The 20,000-nt window shown below is 37.0% G+C and overlaps 3 protein-coding genes across 5 annotated transcripts in view; 2 read left to right on the top strand and 1 right to left on the bottom strand.

The window, feature by feature from the left end:
* The first annotated feature begins 6,261 nt into the window (after positions 1-6,261).
* On the top strand, positions 6,262-11,449 carry LOC113829688 (ER membrane protein complex subunit 7 homolog). Its single transcript, XM_027382885.2, has 3 exons — positions 6,262-6,575; positions 8,175-8,337; positions 9,080-11,449. Exons 1-3 carry the CDS (start codon positions 6,364-6,366, stop codon positions 9,398-9,400), a joined length of 696 nt encoding a protein of 231 aa, XP_027238686.1. The 5' UTR covers positions 6,262-6,363; the 3' UTR covers positions 9,401-11,449.
* A 358-nt stretch (positions 11,450-11,807) lies between these two features.
* Positions 11,808-20,000, bottom strand: part of LOC113829697 (ubiquitin-conjugating enzyme E2 G2) — a 21,603-nt gene continuing 13,410 nt past the window's right edge. The window contains exons 1-5 of one of the 2 annotated variants that reach the window (XM_027382893.2): positions 16,740-16,889; positions 16,134-16,215; positions 15,123-15,241; positions 14,802-14,942; positions 11,808-12,476 (exon numbers count right to left, since the gene is read on the bottom strand). In XM_027382893.2, the coding sequence (XP_027238694.1) occupies positions 12,355-12,476; positions 14,802-14,942; positions 15,123-15,241; positions 16,134-16,215; positions 16,740-16,782 (507 nt within the window). In that variant the 5' untranslated portion in view covers positions 16,783-16,889 and the 3' untranslated portion in view covers positions 11,808-12,354. Of the gene's footprint in view, positions 12,477-14,801; positions 14,943-15,122; positions 15,242-16,133; positions 16,216-16,739; positions 16,890-20,000 lie in introns of those variants that run through there. The other variant, XM_070139929.1, reaches the window with a different exon arrangement.
* The window catches only part of LOC113829286 (non-structural maintenance of chromosomes element 3 homolog), a 6,130-nt gene continuing 3,310 nt past the window's right edge, over positions 17,181-20,000 (top strand). The window contains exons 1-3 of one of the 2 annotated variants that reach the window (XM_070139926.1): positions 17,181-17,315; positions 19,626-19,769; position 20,000. The exon at position 20,000 is cut by the window's right edge and continues 98 nt beyond it. In XM_070139926.1, the coding sequence (XP_069996027.1) occupies positions 17,292-17,315; positions 19,626-19,769; position 20,000 (169 nt within the window). In that variant the 5' untranslated portion in view covers positions 17,181-17,291. Of the gene's footprint in view, positions 17,316-17,673; positions 17,857-19,625; positions 19,770-19,999 lie in introns of those variants that run through there. The other variant, XM_070139927.1, reaches the window with a different exon arrangement.

Below are 20,000 nucleotides of genomic sequence, written 5' to 3' on the forward strand. Positions count from 1 at the left end.
TGCTCTGACAGCCCAGAGTTATGAACTACACTACCAAGGTATGTAAAGCTCTCTGTGACTTCAATGTCCTCGCCGCAAGCACGTACCGACTGAACAGGTTCTCCTAACAAGTCCCCAAATTCCTGGACCTTGGTCTTGGTCCAGGAGACCTCTAGACCCAGGGGCTTCGCTTCATTGCTAAATGCATCGAGAGCCGCCACTAGGGTTTCCAAAGACTCAGATAGAATGGCAACGTCATCAGCAAAGTCAAGGTCTGTAACCTTGATATTGCCCAGCGTTGCCCCACAATGACTTTGAACAGTAGCTCTGCCCAGTATCCAGTCCATGCAAGTGTTGAAAAGAGTTGGTGCAAGGACACAACCTTGCCTCACTCCTGAACTAACAGGAAAGAAGCTCGACAGGCCCCCACCACACTTTACAGCACTTTCAGTACCAGTATACAGGCTAGCTATTAGTCCAATAATCCTTGTTGGTATTCCTCTCAGCCTCAGGATCTCCCAAAGTGACTCCCGATGCACCGTATCAAACGCCTTCTTGAGGTCGATGTAGGCTGTAAGCAGCCCACGCCCGAACTCACGACGGCGCTCTACAATGACTCGAAGCGCGAGGATATGGTCTATTGTGGACTTACCAGGAGTGAATCCGGATTGCTCCAGTCTCTGGTGCCTCAGTATATGGTCTCTGATACGTCTCAGAAGGATGTGGGCGAGAACCTTGCCTGGTATACTGAGCAGTGTGATGCCTCGGTGATTGCTGCAGTCCCAACAGTCCCCCTTCCCCTTCCAGAGAGGGATGACCACACCCCTCAACAGGTCAGGAGGAACGGAACCGGACTGCCAGATGGCAGCCAGGACAGCATGTAACCCCCGTGCCATAGGTTCACCACCAGCCTTTAACAGTTCAGCTGGTATGCCGCAGATACCAACTACTTTACCACACTTCAGCTTGGAAATCGCCCCCCTAACTTCAGTTAGGGAGGGAGGGTCCTCACTGATAGGTGGATCCGGCAGCGGGATCTCGACAGTACCCGCATCCAAGTTAACTGTTGATGGGTCAACCTGGTACAGCTGCTCAAAGTACTCAGCCTAACGTTCCCGCACCGCAACAGGATCTGAAACGATCTGACCACTTACTGAGCGAACTGCTGTCAACTGTGAAGAGGGCTTGGAGTTCAGCTTTCTCAGGGCTTGGTATGCAGGACGAAGGTCATTTACTAAGAAATGGCCTTCTACCTCCTCTGCAAGACTCCTAATAAACTGTTCCTTGTCCCTTCTTAACAGGGACCGAGTTCTGCGCACAAGAGAACAGTGCAATTCCCGATCCCCTGTCAGACGAGCCGCACGACATGCATCTGTGGCTTCCAGTGTCTCCTGCGAGATGGAATTCTGTACTGCTCTCGGGCGTACACCAATCGTATCTTGAGCTGTATCAAGCGTTTCACGCTTAAAGGTATCCCACAGAAGAACAGGGTCTGTCAGACTGCCAAGCACTGCGAAACGATCAGAGATTGCCTCAGCAAACCCGCGGGCACACTCCCCCTCCCTCAGCCTGTCCAAATGAAACACCCTAGGGTGATCATTTGACCGCTGGGGGGTTTTGAAGTGGACCTGGAGGGTAGCCACAACCAATCTATGGTCAGTACCACAGAACTCAGCACTCCTGTACACCCTGCAATTCTGAAGGATCCTCCAACGAGTGCTAACAAGTATGTGGTCGATCTCCTTGGCTGCGTTACCCGCATCACTGTACCATGTCCAGCGATGTGGGTCTGGGCGCTGGTACCAGGAGCCAGAAATCCTCAATTTCTGGGACCAAGCAAAGTCCCGGAAAAGGAGGCTATTCTCGCTACCGGCATCAGCTCCATGTATGAAATAAAATAAAGCTTACTTCCTTATATCATAATAATTTCTTCTATATAAAAATTGCTGTCTTTGAGCCTACACTTCACTACTAAAATAAAATCTGTTGTGTATATACAGTATGCTAACTCCCTATGCATCATCTTATAATTTTGTAATTCAGAATGGAATTAAAACATGTAAGGAAAACTCTCCTCTCATGAACATAAAGCTAAATTTCTTTTAGCTATAGTCTTAAATAAATCTCTTTAGTATAACAACTCTGCATCATCAGTCTTAGATATTATATTAACTAAATATTAAAACATAGTTATCTGGAAATAAAACAATATTTGTACTTGGTTTAGGTTTATAATTCACCTAGTGCCAATGGAAAAATTATAAAGTACACCCAAGAGAAGTTTTAATCAAAAGTTGTTCTGCCTCTAAACAGGTAAGGTTTTCTTTCTCCATAACAATTCTGATAAGCAATGTTGGGGCCAACACCTTCCAGATGTACTTATTGACACTACTTTTTCCATAGAGTCTTTGGATATGTGAGGAGAATTGTTCAATTAAAAAATCAATTATGTACAGTATTTGATCTTCGGAATAAGGATGGTAGATCAGTTCACTTGTCATTTCCCGCAGTTCCTTCCCGCCCCGCAAAAAAACACTGTGCCTTTTATTAGATTCCTGGCCTTCTATCACCCTCCTCAAGAATGGAAATAAAGCTTTGGTCTGTTTCTCTATATCTTCAATTGCCATTGTTGAGAGTTTATTGCAAAGATTTGAACTGTTCTTTGGTACCAAAGAAGCACTGGTTTCTTCCTCTTTGAGAACCAAGTGTCCCCCTACTAATGAGGACTGAGGACTTTTGGATGGAGTGCAACTATGTGATGAGAGGGTTACTGATCTTTTTGATGGTTTCCTTCTGACAAAAGTTTGCTTTGACTGAACACTTGCTCTCGTTCCTCTCTTCCTTTGCTTTGGTGAAGGAAAGTCCTGCTTGTAATGTATTACTTGTAGTTTTCCATCCTCTGTTCTATTAACTTCCACCCTCTCAAAATTCCAAAACTCCAGTGGTTTTAGTCTTACCCTACCACTGTGCTTGCTCACATCAACCTCAGTCAAAACAGTTTTTTGAGGAACTGCCAAAGCATTCGGCTTCCTTTTTGATAACATTTCAGAAGGCACCTTCTTCCCTTTATCATGACCTGCCTGGGTCTCTACAGGGTCTCTCTACTTGTTTTCTTTTCTTAAATAAATTTCTTGCCTCCATCTTTGGTTTATCTGAATGTAGGTTATGCGTAATTTTTCTGAATTCAAGTCACAAAACTGAAACGACAGAGCTTGACAGGCTGATTCCAGGACTTCAACAGCAACCTAACTCCAAGCTTGGTGCCACTGAGAGAACCTGAAAAGGCATATATAAAATCTTACAAGGCAACATTTTATTCTCTCCCCTTCCACAATAAAATATCAATGTCTAGCTCACTCTCTGGGGGATAAGAATATTTACAAATAATAAGATTATCCTTAATTTTTTAAGGCAAGACTAAAACCTATACTTAGAACATAAATTACATTTAGGAGAGTCACCTGTATAAAGCTGTAATTAACTTTGGCAAAGACCAACAAACCTGCACTATGTACATCCTGGCAAGATACCTAATGTCACCCTACCTTTTTAAATAAGAAACCAATTTAAACTTTCATCTTGGAGATTGGATGACCTCTGGTAATTCAAAAATTACAAAGCAGAGGGCAAAATGATGCTTCACACAGTCATACTCTAATCACTTACTTTAAAAATCCTTGGCAATCACTAAGCTTGTAATTAATGAAACCCCCACAGGTTCTTGCATTTCTAATAACCTCACGTTTTCACCTTTTACCCTCGAGATTACGGTTTTCACATTTGAAGGGCTTAATTATATAAAGCAGTATATGAACCATATTCATGTTGACAAATGTGGAATGGCATGAATGAGAACGAATATCTTCACAATACAAGAGATGTATTTTACCGGTTTCGATTATATCTGCGTCAGAAATACATGAACATGTATTCCTGATCAAGATTTAATCGAAACCGGTAAAATACATTTCTTGTATTGTGAATATATTCGTTCTCATTCATTCCTTTCCAAAAAGCAGTATATGTAAGATGGTATTTCAAATAGTTATGGAACAATATAGTATCAAAAGTGAAAAAATTATCTATTGTTATTATTTTTGCATAGCAAAAATAATAACGATAATGACCACAGACTGAGTGGGATGAGAAGCCACCCTGAAACATGGGAGAAGCGATAGTGGGGTAGAAGGATGTTCAGCTAAATAGCAGGGAATAGCTCTCAGGCCCTAGAGGTGGAGAAAAGTTGCTAAACAGTATCAGATATACTGCTTTGTCCCATTCACACCAAATTCATCATCATCATTGCGGAGCTAACGCCGACAGGGGCGCATAGCCGCATCCACCCTTTGCTTGTACCTGCGAGGATCCCTCAAGGAAAGTCGCCAGGCAGGGACTCGGCCCATCTCAAACTCCTCACGACAGGTTTGATCGATCTGCCCAAGCCACGACTTCCTAGGTCGACCCACAGGCCTCCTCCACCCAGGACTGTCTCGGCAAGGCCCACCTCCCCCGAGCCTCCCATTAACCCCAGGGGGTCTAGGGGCAGGAGTTGGTACAGGGCCAGGGCATGTCCACACGCCGGTGGGCCATGACCCTGAACCTCTGGGGCCTCCTGCTGCTCCGAGATCCCCCTGAGTTTAGCCTGGAACCGCAAGGCACCCAGTTTCCATGGGAGGCCACGAGGAGGCACAGCAGGGAGTCTCGATGATGAAGAGGCTATGAACTGGCAGGGGAGGCTTATGCAGTGCTGCTCCCTTTTTCACACTAGGCTAGCCAGCGGTGGCAGCTGCAAGCGAGAAGGCATGCAGAAGCTCTTAACACTAACTAGACTACCACTCCATCGCTTCACACCACCCTGCGCATGAAGCACCTACACCAAATTAGAGATTGGAAAACAGCAGACCAACTTTTACCAAATTAATAATGAGTACTGTGGTAACTGGTATCAATTCACAATTGTAATTAACTGCATCCTACATATTATTCCTGTGCATCTTAATAGAAGGACTTTTGGTTTTAATAAAGTGAACAAATTAGTACTGTGCATTTTTTAAGACTACAAAAAATAATGTGCAGCACAAAACCTTTCCACTTCTCTGCATTTGTGAATAACTTTCTCATAAAGAGAAGATAAACAATAAACACAATTTCATTTTCTTTTCTTTTTCTTTCTTTGAAATCATAGTTTCACAGGCCTATATCGGGAGAAAAAAAGTGGGGCAGATGTCTCTCTAAATCATAGACCCATAGAATTTTCAGTGTAACATGATTTTCGCCTAAAATCTCTGAAGAATTATGCTTGTTAACAAATTATCTCAGCACAATTTCCTAAAAGCAACATAATTATATTACGCGATCTCCGTCGGATAAAAATAAAAGGGTCGAAGAGCAGAAATCCCTCTTTTCAAATAACAAAAAAATAACAATAAAGGGGAATGATTCTCACAAGTTAACCCGCTGGGCTATAGCTTGGGACATTAACTGCTTCAAGATATAGAAAAAACACACAAAAATATACCTCAAGTGTGTAAAATTCTCTATTTCTTTCACGAGACTCGGAGATCCGAAACACGTCCAGGATCCACCTCAACGACCCGCGTCTTTAACAGGAATAGTCTGTTTGCATACATCTATCTGTATATGTAGCCTCTATCATTCCTTACTCATATATTTCACTTGTGATATAGATTTCCATGAGGTTCAATCCGTGTATCATAGGTTATGATCATCATTTAAAACAATTTTTATTAAGAAGACGTATGAAATAGACTCCTATCCTTGTTTCTATATGGGACATGCTCATTAGGTATCATGCATTTATCTGTTTATATGACTATAAGCAAGCAGCACCCATCATATTTTCTAGAGACATGTCATTATTATGGATTTCAATAAAAGGAATAATGTGTACTGTAAAGATTTGTTCACCTTGTTATCATTAGATGGAACATGGAATGATGGAAGGCGTTGATAGCAGACGACACTGATTTTGGTCAAACCTTTCAGACAAATGAATTATTCAAATTATTATAGTTATTTATATCTAATATCATGTTAAGTCATTTACATGGCTATAAACACAATATAGGTGTAATTTTTACCTTTGATCCATAGTTTTTTGGTTTATGTTAGCAGCAGACGACACCTGTTTTCCTTTAGATTTACTAGTGGACAAAAAACATATAGAAATTAAGTAATTATTAAATGCTATATATCACTAAATCCTTTTGAATGGCAGTGGTTTGGATGCAAAGACATTTTTCTCTTTGTCATATCCGGTCTGCTGGCAGACGTTGACAGCAGACGATCGGAGCCACGAATGTCAACAAACCGATGTCATAGTGAACAGACGCTCTCCCATTTTTCCCTTTTTCGACTCCAAAGATGACTCGGAACGCACTCTTATCGCTGTGGATGATAGTGGGTGTGGCAGCGGGAGGCGTGGTGGGTGAGGTGGAGGAAGAAATAGGCGTAGGAGCCGAGAGATATAAAATAGAAGGGCGAGTTGTGAGGCCCGAGTCTTCTTTGGTGAGCCCTGCAGAATGGTTCGCTTCCACCAAGGTCTTTACTAATAGTGGGCATTTTGGCTTTTTGAGGTAAGTTTTTAAAATGTGAACTGCCTTTTATATGTGGATTTGTAAGTTCTCTGTATGATCACGAGAAGATATTCTCAGAGATATCAAGGACCTCTGAGTCACGTGATGATGAGATGATGCAATATTGAATATTATTTTGACTCTCTTACTACTTCGGGTAGTCATCGTATGGAGGTGCACTTTGTATTTGTTTAGTATGGAATTCGTTTATTAGATATGTGCATACAGCATATTGATCCATTTTTTTCCTGCAAAGAACAAAAAAAAAATGTAAGCCTTTTTGCCAGAACAGAAGCTTTCTAAAGATTCTAAGAAGCTAATGTTAACTAAAGTATACACTGGAGAGTGAGGAAAGTGCTCCTGTGTCTGAGAACTAGACTATAAACTATGAACTGAAGCATGAGCAAGATGGCTCTATGAATATTGTCTTGCATGGCTCGTATAGGTTTGCTTGAGCTTTTGCATAGATTGATTGAATGTAGAATTGAAAATATATATTTATATACTGTACTAGTATCAAAAGGTTTAGGCATAGATAAATGATTTGGTTATTTTTTTCAATTATGACAATCAAGACTTCCCAGACATTTTTTATATCATCAGATTTATTCTCGTGTGACGAGAATAAATCTGAAGATCATTTCCGTAGCAATCACAGCCGATGATCTTGATGTGTTAAGTCCCGATAATAAATAAAGGAGATACAGTACAGATAAGAGAGAAGATCAACCCATTTTTTTTTTTTTTTCTTTGCCATATTTGTATCACAAATATTTACTGTACTATTACTGCTGAACTCATTCCTAGTTCAGGTATTACTATGCGCTTGTGAAGACAATTATTTTGTAAATTTCACCGTCTGACTTTTCGAATTCATGTATGCTATGCATTCTTGTATTTTTGATATTTTAATAAACATGTTATACGTGTTTTGATAGTTTTATGCTATTCTTTACAAAAATCTGATGTGCATTTGCACAAAGTAAATAGTATAAAAAAGATAAGTAGATGACACATAAGATGTACAAGTATAGGTTATTTGAAGTAAAAAAAAAAAAAAAAAAAGCTACATTAGAGAAGAAGAAAAGGCTGCATGTGTATGAATGCCGCCTTGATAAGCATCAGTTGCTTTCCAAAAAAAAGAAAAAAAAAGGATTTAGGTGACTTTCTAGAGTATTTTTTCCCCCTGGTGAAGGCTTTTTCGATGAATTGGGTCACCATTGTTATGGAAAAGCAGTGGTGAACCGATTTACCTTCCTTTCACCTGTGTGGAAATTAATGATAGCATGCTTTTTATATAGAATTTGTTATAAGTCAGATTGAGTATTTAGTTCATATAGATTACACACTGCTTTTACGTTTTCTTTTCTTTTCTCCCTTTTTCTTTAATTATATATTTTCTTTTCTTTGCTTTCACTCTACTTTTTAGATATCCTACCGCAACTGCCGAATTTCAGTGTGTATTCATTTATTGGCCCTCGGGCTTCTATAAATAATTTATCCATGAATGTGTAGAATAATTGAGTGAGAGAGATATAATACATCCTATTGTTTTCTTAGAATAGTGCTCAAAGTACATAACTCACTTTGCTATTACAGGGAGGATGGGTCCTTTGTGATCAACAATGTCCCATCGGGGTCGTATGTCGTCCAGGTGATGAATCCCACCTTCATATACGAGCCACTACGTGTTGACATCAACTCAAAGGGGAAAATAAGAGCTAGGGCTGTGAATCACATCCAGCCATCCAATGTTGTGCAGGTGAGAGCCAGAGACTGCTATACAATCCTCTTCCTGTTTTAAGCTGTTTTGATGCTTCGTAGTTCATGTCAGTAGTGTTTTTTTTATTTGTGTTCATCAGCCTATTACAGCTTGAGAAGAAAAACATATCTTTTATTCACTCTCAAAAATATTGTAGTTACTGAAGCAAGAATTCTATTCCATGTGATATGCTTTTAATTGTGTATTTGTGAAAAAAACAGTGTATTCTATAAATAGTCTTTCCATATACTTATTTATTTTTTATGTAAGAAAAAAAATGTTCATGAATATATCATGGATAACAGTGAAAATGAAAAATTTAGAATGTCAATTTTTATGTTAGATTGTAATTAAAATATATGAAGTTATGATGATAATATCCTTTGGGTTTATGGTGTTCATTGGCAAAGTGTTTCCTCAAAAAATCACAGGTCTGTTTAAATCCCTAGGAATATTTTTATCAACTTAGCCTTAATGTTTGCATTCTTTTCCTTTCCTTATTATATGGTATGCATTTTTAAAAATATTTTACTTCCAAGATCCTCAAAGGACATATACGTTTCAAAAATAGAAACAAGGCTCAGTGTATTGCAAACATCAACATATTACAAACGAATGTAGCTTAATTTCTCCCTTTATATTTGACTATTTCATATTTATAATATATATTACCTGGTGTCAATGAGCCTTAGTTGTACTTGCAAATTCTGAATCACTAATTATAAATCACTATCTGCAATAGATGCCACATCCTCTGAGAATGAAGTCCTTGGGACCCTACCGCTACTTCCTTGAGCGTGAGCAACTACGCATAACGGACTTCCTCATGAACCCTATGGTATTGATGACTGTCCTCCCACTTGCCCTCATGATGATTCTGCCAAGACTCAACGACCCTGAGACGCGCAAGGAGATGGAACAGATGCAAATGCCCAAGATGGACACTCCAGAACTTTCAGAGATCATGACATCCCTCTTTGGCGGAGGAAGCACAAGCCACAACCAGGGGGCACAGCAGAAGACCAGATCACGCCCAAATAAACGGAAGGAAAAATTAACCTAATGAATCACTATTTTTATCAGCAAAGCAAATTATGTACCCCTGTGTGTAAAGAACTATTTATACTGACTATCGTATAAGGGATGTGTATCATTTGTCTGTTGACGTGTTGCCTTCTGAGATTGTTTCTTTAGCAAATGTTCTTTTATAGGAAAGAAAAATTAATGTGTGCAAGGAAGTGCAACTGCAGTGAAGTGAGCATTGTCACAAAAAAAGTTTAATCTAAGGGGCAACAGGAGCAAATACCACATAAGGTGTGAGTGGAAGAATTAAACTTTATCTATGTGTATGTATGTGGGAAAGCTATAAAATGAAATAAAAAATAAATATTGGAACCAGCCTTTACATTTTAAAGATGAGAAGAGCAAATAAACATGTTTTAGCAACTTTGTTGATAATAGATTTAACATTCTTTTCTTTCTGGTGTTATACTAGACCTTTTGAATTCAAATTGAGTTACAGAACTCTGCTTTTTGTTTGTTTGAGTTGATTTTTTTTTTCTTTTTTTTTTTTTTTCTTTTTTTTTTTTCCCCCCCACCCCCTGGACATACACTCTTGTTCAACTTTCCAAAGCATTCAAGTGCAAATATTAATCTTTTCTTGATGCTGTATATGTGCTTAGTTATAAATATTTGATAATAAAAGTGCCTACTTCTTTTCTAGTTAGAGTTTCTTCCCAGTGACAGAAGGCAGTTTATCATCAGTAATAGCTTGCATTATATGGCTGAACATTAATACTACTAAATTCTGACACTGAAAGTATGTATAGAGAATGTAGTTTATTAGTGCAGGTATTTACAAGTGAAATTGTCAGATAGTTCACTTTATGGAAGAAAAAAGCTGAATGATGTAAAACAGAAAAAAAAATCTTTTTATCAATGTATTTAATTATAGAAGTGCATCAGGCTTACAGTGTATGGGTAATGCATAAATATAAAGCATACTTTATCCTTTTTTCATGAACCTCTTCATCAAACCACAATATACTGATGCATTTACGATATATTTTTTAGCTTTTGTCTGTTTCATATACACTTTTGCTACATGGCATTGGAAATCCTATTTTGCATTGAAGATCAGAACTAAGAATATTTGAACATCACCTGTAGTAAGCCATCAAAATTCTGTGAAAGGGTTCCTGTTCTTTACCACTTATTGTACTTTCTGTGATGTTGTTGGTAACAGTTGAAAAGGTAGTAATGTACTGAAAATTATTCCAGTTATTGTTTGTAATATACTGCAGAATACTATAGCCACAATGAATCTTTAGACCAGTAAATGTAATAGTTGAACATTTACCATCAGCCATTAGAAGAAAGTGGAGAGAAAAAGAAATATGCAACTTCAGTTTATTTTTATTGAAATTAATCACCTACAGTAGCATGGATAAATAGTAATGTAACAGTGACATGAAAGAGAATGATTATGCCACTCATTTTGGCCTTTTTTTTACCATTATGAATAATGTTAAACAGATTTTTTAATGATTTTTAGCCTTTTTTTTCATTGCCAAATCTCTTGTCACTATGTTCAACTGTTCATAGATGGTTATTACTTTCTGCATATCAATTGATTTGACCATTAATAAAAATAGATAAAAAAGATGGTTTCTTTGATTCATACCTCATTCAAAACATAGTGGTTTATATGGAAGTAAACAAAGTAGTAGACAATTTTTCTTACCTGTTAACTTTAGTACTTCAGTAATAATAATTTATTATCAGCTTTTCATTGAACACCCTGTGAAGTATGTCCAGAACATTAAAACAATAATAAATGTTTCTCCATTGCTTTCTTCTTTGTTAAATCTTAAAAAATACTATAGAATATTTTAACTGATTGGGTATGACTGGAATGCTGGGCGTACACAAACACTCATGTGTGATGTTAAGACTCCTTGCCTCTCCTCTGCAATGTTGTTATCTCTTTTTCTGCATGTGTGTTTTGTTTTGTATTTTGCCATTTTCTAAGGTTAGTATTGGTTATTTGATATACTGTATCAAGATGATAACTTTTCTGCAATATTCAATAATAATAAGCAATATTTTGTTATTTGTGTATTTTTTTTTATATTTTCATATATTTGGTTTTCTGTAATACACCCTGACCCACAGTCACAGGCAGAAATAGGATCCCAAGCACGAAAATAGTATCCTCCCTGTAGCCAGCATTCATTCAGTCATGGCTCACATATGGTACATGCCACACTGGTTTACTGTTGGAAATAAATACAAGAGTCCCTTCTTAATGCCCACCAAGTATAATGACTGTCCAAGAGCCTTGTAATCTTGTAACAAGTCATTCCCGTCACCCCTGCTTTAAGCAAAATTCTTTTGATGGCATATTATGCTAGATTAAGCTAGCATACATCTTCAAATACTTATCTGCTCACAGAGGTTATTAAATGATCTTTTCCACTGAATTATAACATTTATTACAAGTAATAACATAAAGCCTTGACTTCAAAAAAATTATCTTCAATAACCACTCACTTGAGGGAATTTATAATATATAACAATATTTGTAGTCCAGTACAGGCCTCCACAAGAATATTTTCACTGGTCTGAAATTAAACCTAGCTATAAATAATCCCTAACATAAACTTACTCTAAAGCACTATCAATTTTTTCTCTAAAGAGTTTCAAGGAAGAGATAAAATCATTTCATACAAATAGTTAGGAAAATCTTTGAATATTCTTAATAATTGTTACAATTCTAACCAGCTACTTATTGCTGAAGGCTTTGGCCACATAATATTTAAGAAAGGGAACGTATAAAAAAGTCTGACAATGAGAAAGAAAGGACAAATGATCTTTTAGACACAATATCTAAAATATCTCTGATCACCAAACCTCGATAACAAACAGTAAACAGTCCATTCTCCTCATTTTCAACAAAATAATATCCATATATTTTTCTCTCTCTATGTAATCTCTAATATTAATGGTCACCTTCTACTACGGGTAGGGCAAATTCAGAGTCTTGCGGACCAATCTCTCGGCTATCCTGTTGAACTGGTCCCTATCATCTCGCCACATCTTTGCTGCATCCACATTCGCACTGCTTTCATCATTGGGTTCTGGCCAAAGGGGAAGGGGGAAGATGTCTCATAAGTTTATAAAATGGACTTGAAGGATCAATGGGTTATCATTGGATCTTCGTACTCTGAAGGAGATACTTTCTGTTGGACAAGCTTGGATGGGAAATTTCAGTTATGCTACCATCATGGATTTAATGTGATATGTATATTTCAAATATAGAAAAAAACAACAATGATTTCAAATGAATGGCAATCTGAAATTCAAAGATCTGTAATTTGAAGGAATATATTGAATATAAATTTGGCAATATACTGGTATAATTCCTTCTCATAATGTCCTATCAACTGTTTGTAAATATCAGTATCAGCATTAATAGATTCAAAGTTTAACAGTGCCATTTTTTTTCCAGAATTAAAACAACTGATAAAATCTCTCTAACTCTAATCTAGAACTACTTTATATTAAAACTCAACAACTATTTCTGGTCATGATAGTGAAATATAACCTTTTGTAGATTTGATCAACAAGAAGGAAGAAAGACATGTTTGCTGGAAATCACAAGAAAAAAAATATGCGAGTCACGTCCGTCTTTAGACCGTCATACCTGATAACAGAAACCACTTTAAGACTAGAAAAGCAATCAGACCCTAGCTGATAGTTTTTATCTACTCTCATGACTGTACCTGACCCCTAAATACCCAATGCTATATTTGAGCCCCTACTGACAACTCCAGCAATTTTCCAATTTTCACAAAGAGCACATATTTTGTGTGTGTGTGTGTGTGTGTGTGTGTGTGTGTGTGTGTGTGTGTGTGTGTGTGTGTGTGTGTGTGTGTGTGTGTGTGTGTGTGTGTGTGTGTGTGTGTGTGTGTGTGTGTGTGTGTGTGTGGGGGGGTGGGTGGGTGGGTGGGGGTGGGGGTGTGGGTGTGGGTGTGGGTGTGGGTGTGGGTGTGGGTGTGGGTGTGGGTGTGGGTGTGGGTGTGGGTGTGGGTGTGGGTGTGGGTGTGCGTGTGCGTGTGCGTGTGCGTGTGTATATGTGTGTCCTTTAGAGTACTACTTTACACTTCTAATGTCATTTTTTTCTGATTCAGGGCCCAAAAATTATGAAAAAATAGACAATACACCACTCTACCCACCTCTTTTTATTTTTCAAAGCCTAGTACTTTTGATCAGATGGGTGTAAATGGGCATGATCTTTTAAAACCAGATGTGATTCTCATGGTGATGTCAAATATTTACTGACCACTGAATAAACAAGGCTGAAAATGGCATAAGCTCTGCAGGCATAATGCATGTGGAGGCCGATGGAGACAAAAACAGTTTTTTTTACTGAGATTAGGAAGGGCTTCTAAGATGATCGATCACCAGTATTCAAGAAAAAAAAATGGGATGGTCATTATGTACTCTTTGTGATTTTCTATATGCCAAATACTCACTGAATACTTAACATGGAGCTCAAACCAAATCAGCACATCAAAACACTTTTTTTTTTTTTTTTTTTTTTTTTTTTTTTTTTTACATTTTCTGTAATCCCTCTTCTATTGATGCCACTTGGCTGATATGCTATACTTTAAATTGTCATCAACTGCCTATTTACAATAAAAAACATTTTACAATATTTCAGATCAAAATTTCTTTTTCTTAAAACAGTGGGAAGAAGTACTTCTTCCAATTATTTATGATACCACCAGAGAGAAAAATAAGAAAAAGAAAAATAGTACACAAATACAGCCTTTTCATCAGCCCAAAAGATCACCACCAAATCTAATGAACTGGTCCCTAAACCTAGGCAGTCCACTTATAAATCTCTATCACTATTCGTCTGTAACTTTTCACATAGCTAATCCTGAAGAATGGAAAAACACTCTACCATGTTGATACTATGGTAGGAAAATCCACAATGCTCAAATTGGATTTCTTGAAATATGTGAGACAATAGTTTTGGAATCGTCCTTGATTCCATGCTTAGAAGCATGCTACCCATCAAATATAGATAAATTACCAGACTATATATAACCTCATCAGCAGAGAAAACTAATAACTAAACAATAATACATGAGGAAGGCCACCTATCCATTAACATTATAAGAACAGAATTCAACCTCAGTCTTTATCATTTAATAAAACTCTTACATCTGAATCCTAGTTCTATCTATACTCATAAAGATAGAGAAGAGGACATACTATGTGGCATAGTTGTGTTATTTATCAAACAAATATCATATTATATTTCCCCTAGAATAAAGAAGCTGTTGGCCTAAACCCAAATTTTCAGTAAAAAGATTCTTTCACACATGAAAAAAGAAAAAAGATGAAAAAATATAAGTGGTTTTGAAAAAACGAAAATTATCAAAGTATCTCACCTGCCAGCATGGATACAACGGAGAGCAGGATTTTCTCAACACTTTGCACTGGACTCCATCTCTCTGCACTGGATTCATAACCCATGGGATCATCACCAGGAGCATGAAGAATTGAGATACATACTCTGCCATCTGGGTAAACTGAGAGAGGAATAATGTGTAAAATTTCAAAATGTTTCCATGCATCACAGTAGTAATAACACATATTCTTTTCTCATCTGATACATCTTCACGGTAAATATATCATTTCTTAAATTAGATAGGAAAGCATAAATGAAATAATTTAAATGCCAACTAGTACAGATAACCAACAACACTTACTATTTGGGTGAAACATCTCACAAGTAAACTGCATCTTGGGAGGAGATAGTGGGTAGTCAGGAGGAAAGATCAGTTTGGCTGGAAACACTCCACATTCGAAGCATGTTCCCTCAGGACCCCTGTGATTGAACAAAAGGTACTTATAACTTTTTTCCTTTTCCTACTATAAGCTTTCTATAAAGCTGTATCATTAACACAATGGCAACCCCTTCGGTTCTGTAATCTTACTTTGTTCTACAGTGCACTTGCAGTAATGACAAGATTATCTAGTCCTTCTTTTTATGTATCTAAACTAAAGCATATACCGAGGCATACCCATTGTGACATTTATGTACTTCTGGGATACTTATTTCTCTTTTAGAATATTTTTGCTAGAGACTTCAAAACCTAAAGAAGAAAATAAGCCTAATACTATCCACTATCTAATAAATGCATATCTGTATTGATTAATGGTAAAATACAGGTTAACCAGTGTGTATGACCTTAAATTTTGAACTTGAAGGTAAATAAAGGCTGACAAAGAAAATAAAAATGTTTAAGAATCTACTAAACAGATGTCCAAATTAAATAGAAACCATATAATGACATGTATAATTCATTAACAATAATATGAAAAGGAAATTAAACAGTACACTGGCCTAAAATTGGAGTCTCTGGGCACAAATGAAAGCATGGCACTTAAAAGTACCATTTCATACCTCATATACATAGGTTATTCTTGACTGTTTAATTTCAAAACAGTGATAGTATAAAACTATGCTAAAGAGCAAAATTTACATCAATTTCTAAAATGAAATATGAATCTTGCTACAATACTTAAATGAGCTGATATTACACCAGCAACTCCAAAATGTTCTCACAACAGAGTAACATTCTACAATGAACACAAAACATTTTTATAAAGCATAATCAATTATTGCTCACATTCTTGAGCCCACTCTGAAAAATAAAGAAACATAAATAGTAGTTTAAAATAATAGTAATGAAGAACAAAATACCCTTGATACCTACATGATAAGTGCTTCCCATTCAAAAAAGTTTTCTTCATTTGTAGGACCTGCAATAATGCCTTCTGGTGGATTTAGTGTCAACTCTGAAATCACACAATTAACAGAGGTGATCAATGCTAACTAATCTCAGCTTTTTAATGTTCTAATGAAAAGCATTTATCACAAAATATATTAATTATCATAAAATGTCAAGTGGATACTACACGAGGAATATCATATGGCTCAATAGCAACCAACAAAACACATAGTTATCTTCATTAAGTTATTTCAACATTCAGAAATCACAGTAGCTGCAATATATAATTAGCAAGAAATCACTACCATAACAAAAATGTTAGCAATAATGAACTAACATATGGTACCATTTTCTGCTTTCCTAAATTTTTCATTTGCAATTACCAGTTAAGAAATTTAACCCTTGTAACCTTCGTAACAAAATATAGAACCTCCCAAAGCGATAAAACAAACATAAATCCACACAACGAAAAAAAAAAATCCAGTATAGTGGTGCGATACTAAACGTTGATCATTCCTAATCCTGTTTTGAATGAGATTAAAAAAACAACAACTATATTCTTCATCTTACAAAACACATCATAGAACATACGTTTATATTCAGTCATCAGTCTCTTGAGTGCTCTCCCGGCCATGATGGAGAAGAAGAAAAAAGAAGAAATCAGGGTGGAAGACTCTTTGTTTACAAGGAGATTGTTTACATCTGTCAGCTGATCCGCTTCTCATCCGACACTGTTTTCTTGAGTTTATGCTTTCATTTGATGTCTTGATTTGTATATATGTATGATATGGATATACAGTATGTATCCATAGATGAATGCATAAAATGATATAGTGGGAGGCAGATAGATAGATATACAGATGGATGGATGAAATAGTTCGTCGCGCCTTGAATACCTTTTTCATGAAATTTTTAGTCCAAATCAAATTAGAAAGTTATAATGCTCTATCACTAATTTAGCATAATTACCCTAATTGCGAGCTACGAATATCTTGAATAAACCAAAGAAAGAATAAAATATTTATAAATCTAACATCAAAGTCTCATATGTGTTGGTTCCACAACTCAGTGTCCCCGCGGTTCCATTATCGTACAAACTTTCCTCCAATTTTTCTTGTATTTTCCACTATTTAATTGACTAAAATGCCGCGCCGACGGATCGTAGAGGTAATTTCAGTGTTGTTTCGTGTCTCCTGTAGCTATTTGGTGCCTTTTCTTAAGGTCTGATTGGTTCAAACGTCAATGACAGCGATGCTTGTCAGCAATTTTAAATTCCGGCGTAATGTAAATAATATAGGTAGAGTTCGGGAGTTACGTAAAAGATGAATTTTTCTGTCACACGAAATTGGTGTCAGTAATGCTGTGTTCGGAACTGCTACGGGACAAGTTGGCCGCGGCCGTAATCTCCAAGACCCTTTCTGCCTAGAATGCAGCAGGCTAGAATGTAAACATTCACTTTTTATCATACCGGTGTCTTTATGTTATACGCTGCATAGGTTCTGTAACTCCTTTGATGCATATTTAACTTACCTGCAACTTACAAACACAAAAATATCCGTTGATAACACCAATAAAGGGTCATAAAATTGCCCACCAATATCTTGTGGTTACCTGCAACTGTCAGTGTTTACATACAAAAGCTATTGTGACATCATCTCATCCTGCTCACCCAGCTTTGCAGAAGGAGGAGATGGACGAGATAGTAGAGGTTCCGAACGGTCAAAACATCTCGTCCAACTGGTCTGGACGAGCAGGACGAGCAGTTCTGAATGCAGCTTGATTTTATGGAATAGATTCGCCTAATGTATTGTAACAGTTTTGTTATCAATGGATTATTCTCACTGTTCATATATATAGTAATTAGCAAGATTCTTGGCTGTGATAGCAGGGGAGAGCATGATAGTTACCAGGAAATTGCTTGGCAAAACAAGCAATATACAGTCAGTCACTAGATTGTCTAATGCAGAAGGCTGTGCCCCTGCAACACCCCCTCCCTCCCATTGGTGGCTATGACCTCCTAACACTTGCAATTGAACACAAAGAATCCTCTGCATATTCATGGCAGGAGAGAGCATATTACTGATGCAGGCACAGACCCTTAAATTAGATAATAAAGTAAGAGATTCAGTGTATATAATTTTTTATTTATATGCCCCACAATTTCCCTGGTACGTTTAATGCCCTTGGTATAAAGAATGTGGGGATTTGGGAGGTTTTCACACAATATATTTGGATAGTAGAGAGTAAGAGGAATCCATCGATACCAAAATCATTGCAATCCATTAGGCAGAACTATTCTGTAAAATTACCTTGGTATCTTAACAAATGACCTTGCCTTTCTCGCTCAGGCAAAAACTAACAAGTCTCAGCCTTGTAAAATTGGAAAAATGAAGCTGATTTCAAAATTGCCGATAAGTTGCAAGAGAGGTTGACAATCTGTTTAGCGAGAACATAACTGGTGGTGTGTTTGCCTTTACTAATACCCAGATCACAGCATTGTAGGACACTTACATGAGAGTAAAGATTTGTAGATTTTAATAGGTGATCATGGCCTTACCTTTAGTTTTTGCAGATTCTTGTTATAGTAATTAGTCGTGTCTTGTATATTCTTTATGACTGCTACATTAACTTTACCTTATCTCTGTGTAGGCCTATTCTGACCATTTATCAGAGCAGCAATATGATATTTCCATTTTTATTTAGAAAAGTTCTTTTAATGTTTTTATGACAGGAGTATGATACAATAGAATAGACTTGTCCAAAAAAACAATTATATATTTTACGTAAGTATTTGGAACTCATCCAGAGTTATGTTGCTGTCTTGATACCAGGCATTGCAGCCCTTATACCTCTTACCACAGAAGCAAATGCCAACAAACCTCTATCACACACTTGCTAGCAAGATAGGACTTGTACACCTCGCTGACAGTTAATCATTAGAGAAGAATCAGGTTCAGCAAGTTAGACTATAAATGGTGAAGGAAAAGGCAGCAAGTTTTTGGCATTATCATATTGGACCTTCATAAATCACTTTCACTTATTTCACTTGTAGCCAAATTGATAATATAAAACCTTAGGAAACCACTCTTTAAAAACAGATTTTTTGAATGAAATCTTTTGGGATCTTTTTGGAGGTTTCCCTTCACTTTCCACCCTTTGCTTTCTGCTTTTTCAATGTCAGTGGAGAAAGTGCTCATACGCATGTTGTATTCAAATACTTTCAATGTGTTTGACACCTATGTATTCAGATATATTCACTTTCATGCCCATTATTTTTTAGAAAATGTACAACCTAAATTGTTTGCAATTCAAGGACACATCATTTATTTGTGGCTGGTTTCTTATACTTTTTTTAGGATTCGCTCTTTCAACTTTCGCTTTACTGGTGTCAATTTATATATTTATACATGTTCATATGTGCATATAGATTTGCATATATGTTATGAAAGAAAATTTATAAGGCTGTGAACATTTCAGGACAGCAGTGACGAGGAGCCGTCACAGAGCCAACCAGCATCACAGCTGTCACAGAGTCAGGGCGGTGGTGAGATCTCTGACCAGGACAAGAAAGTGCTTGCTGGCAATGTTTGCAACTACTTCTTGGTGTCTGATTGCAAAAAGGTAGTCTAAGGTTTTTAGTGGTAATGAGTGTCCTTTTTATTGTGTGGAAGCATTATTGATTTATTGGTTGCATGGTATGATTTGGCAGGTAAAGATTTTTTTTTTCCATGTTTAATATTGTTGTATATCCTCTCTTAGTAATAAGTTGTTTTTTAGGTCTTTAAGGAGATTACCAAGTCTAGATAATAGACATTTTTACAGGACCAGAATTTTACAGAATCTCTTTTCAGA

This window comes from Penaeus vannamei, chromosome 26 (genome assembly GCF_042767895.1).
Source record: "Penaeus vannamei isolate JL-2024 chromosome 26, ASM4276789v1, whole genome shotgun sequence".
Lineage (NCBI taxonomy): Eukaryota > Metazoa > Arthropoda > Malacostraca > Decapoda > Penaeidae > Penaeus > Penaeus vannamei.

What these genes read in the sequence shown, in the direction of transcription:
- LOC113829688 (XM_027382885.2), top strand. Translation starts at nt 6,364, where the DNA reads ATGACTCGGAACGCACTCTTATCGCTGTGGATGATAGTGGGTGTGGCA. An exon ending in GGGCATTTTGGCTTTTTGAG is followed by an intron (nt 6,576 to 8,174) that starts GTAAGTTTTTAA and finishes TTGCTATTACAG; the next exon opens with GGAGGATGGGTCCTTTGTGA. An exon ending in AGCCATCCAATGTTGTGCAG is followed by an intron (nt 8,338 to 9,079) that starts GTGAGAGCCAGA and finishes TATCTGCAATAG; the next exon opens with ATGCCACATCCTCTGAGAAT.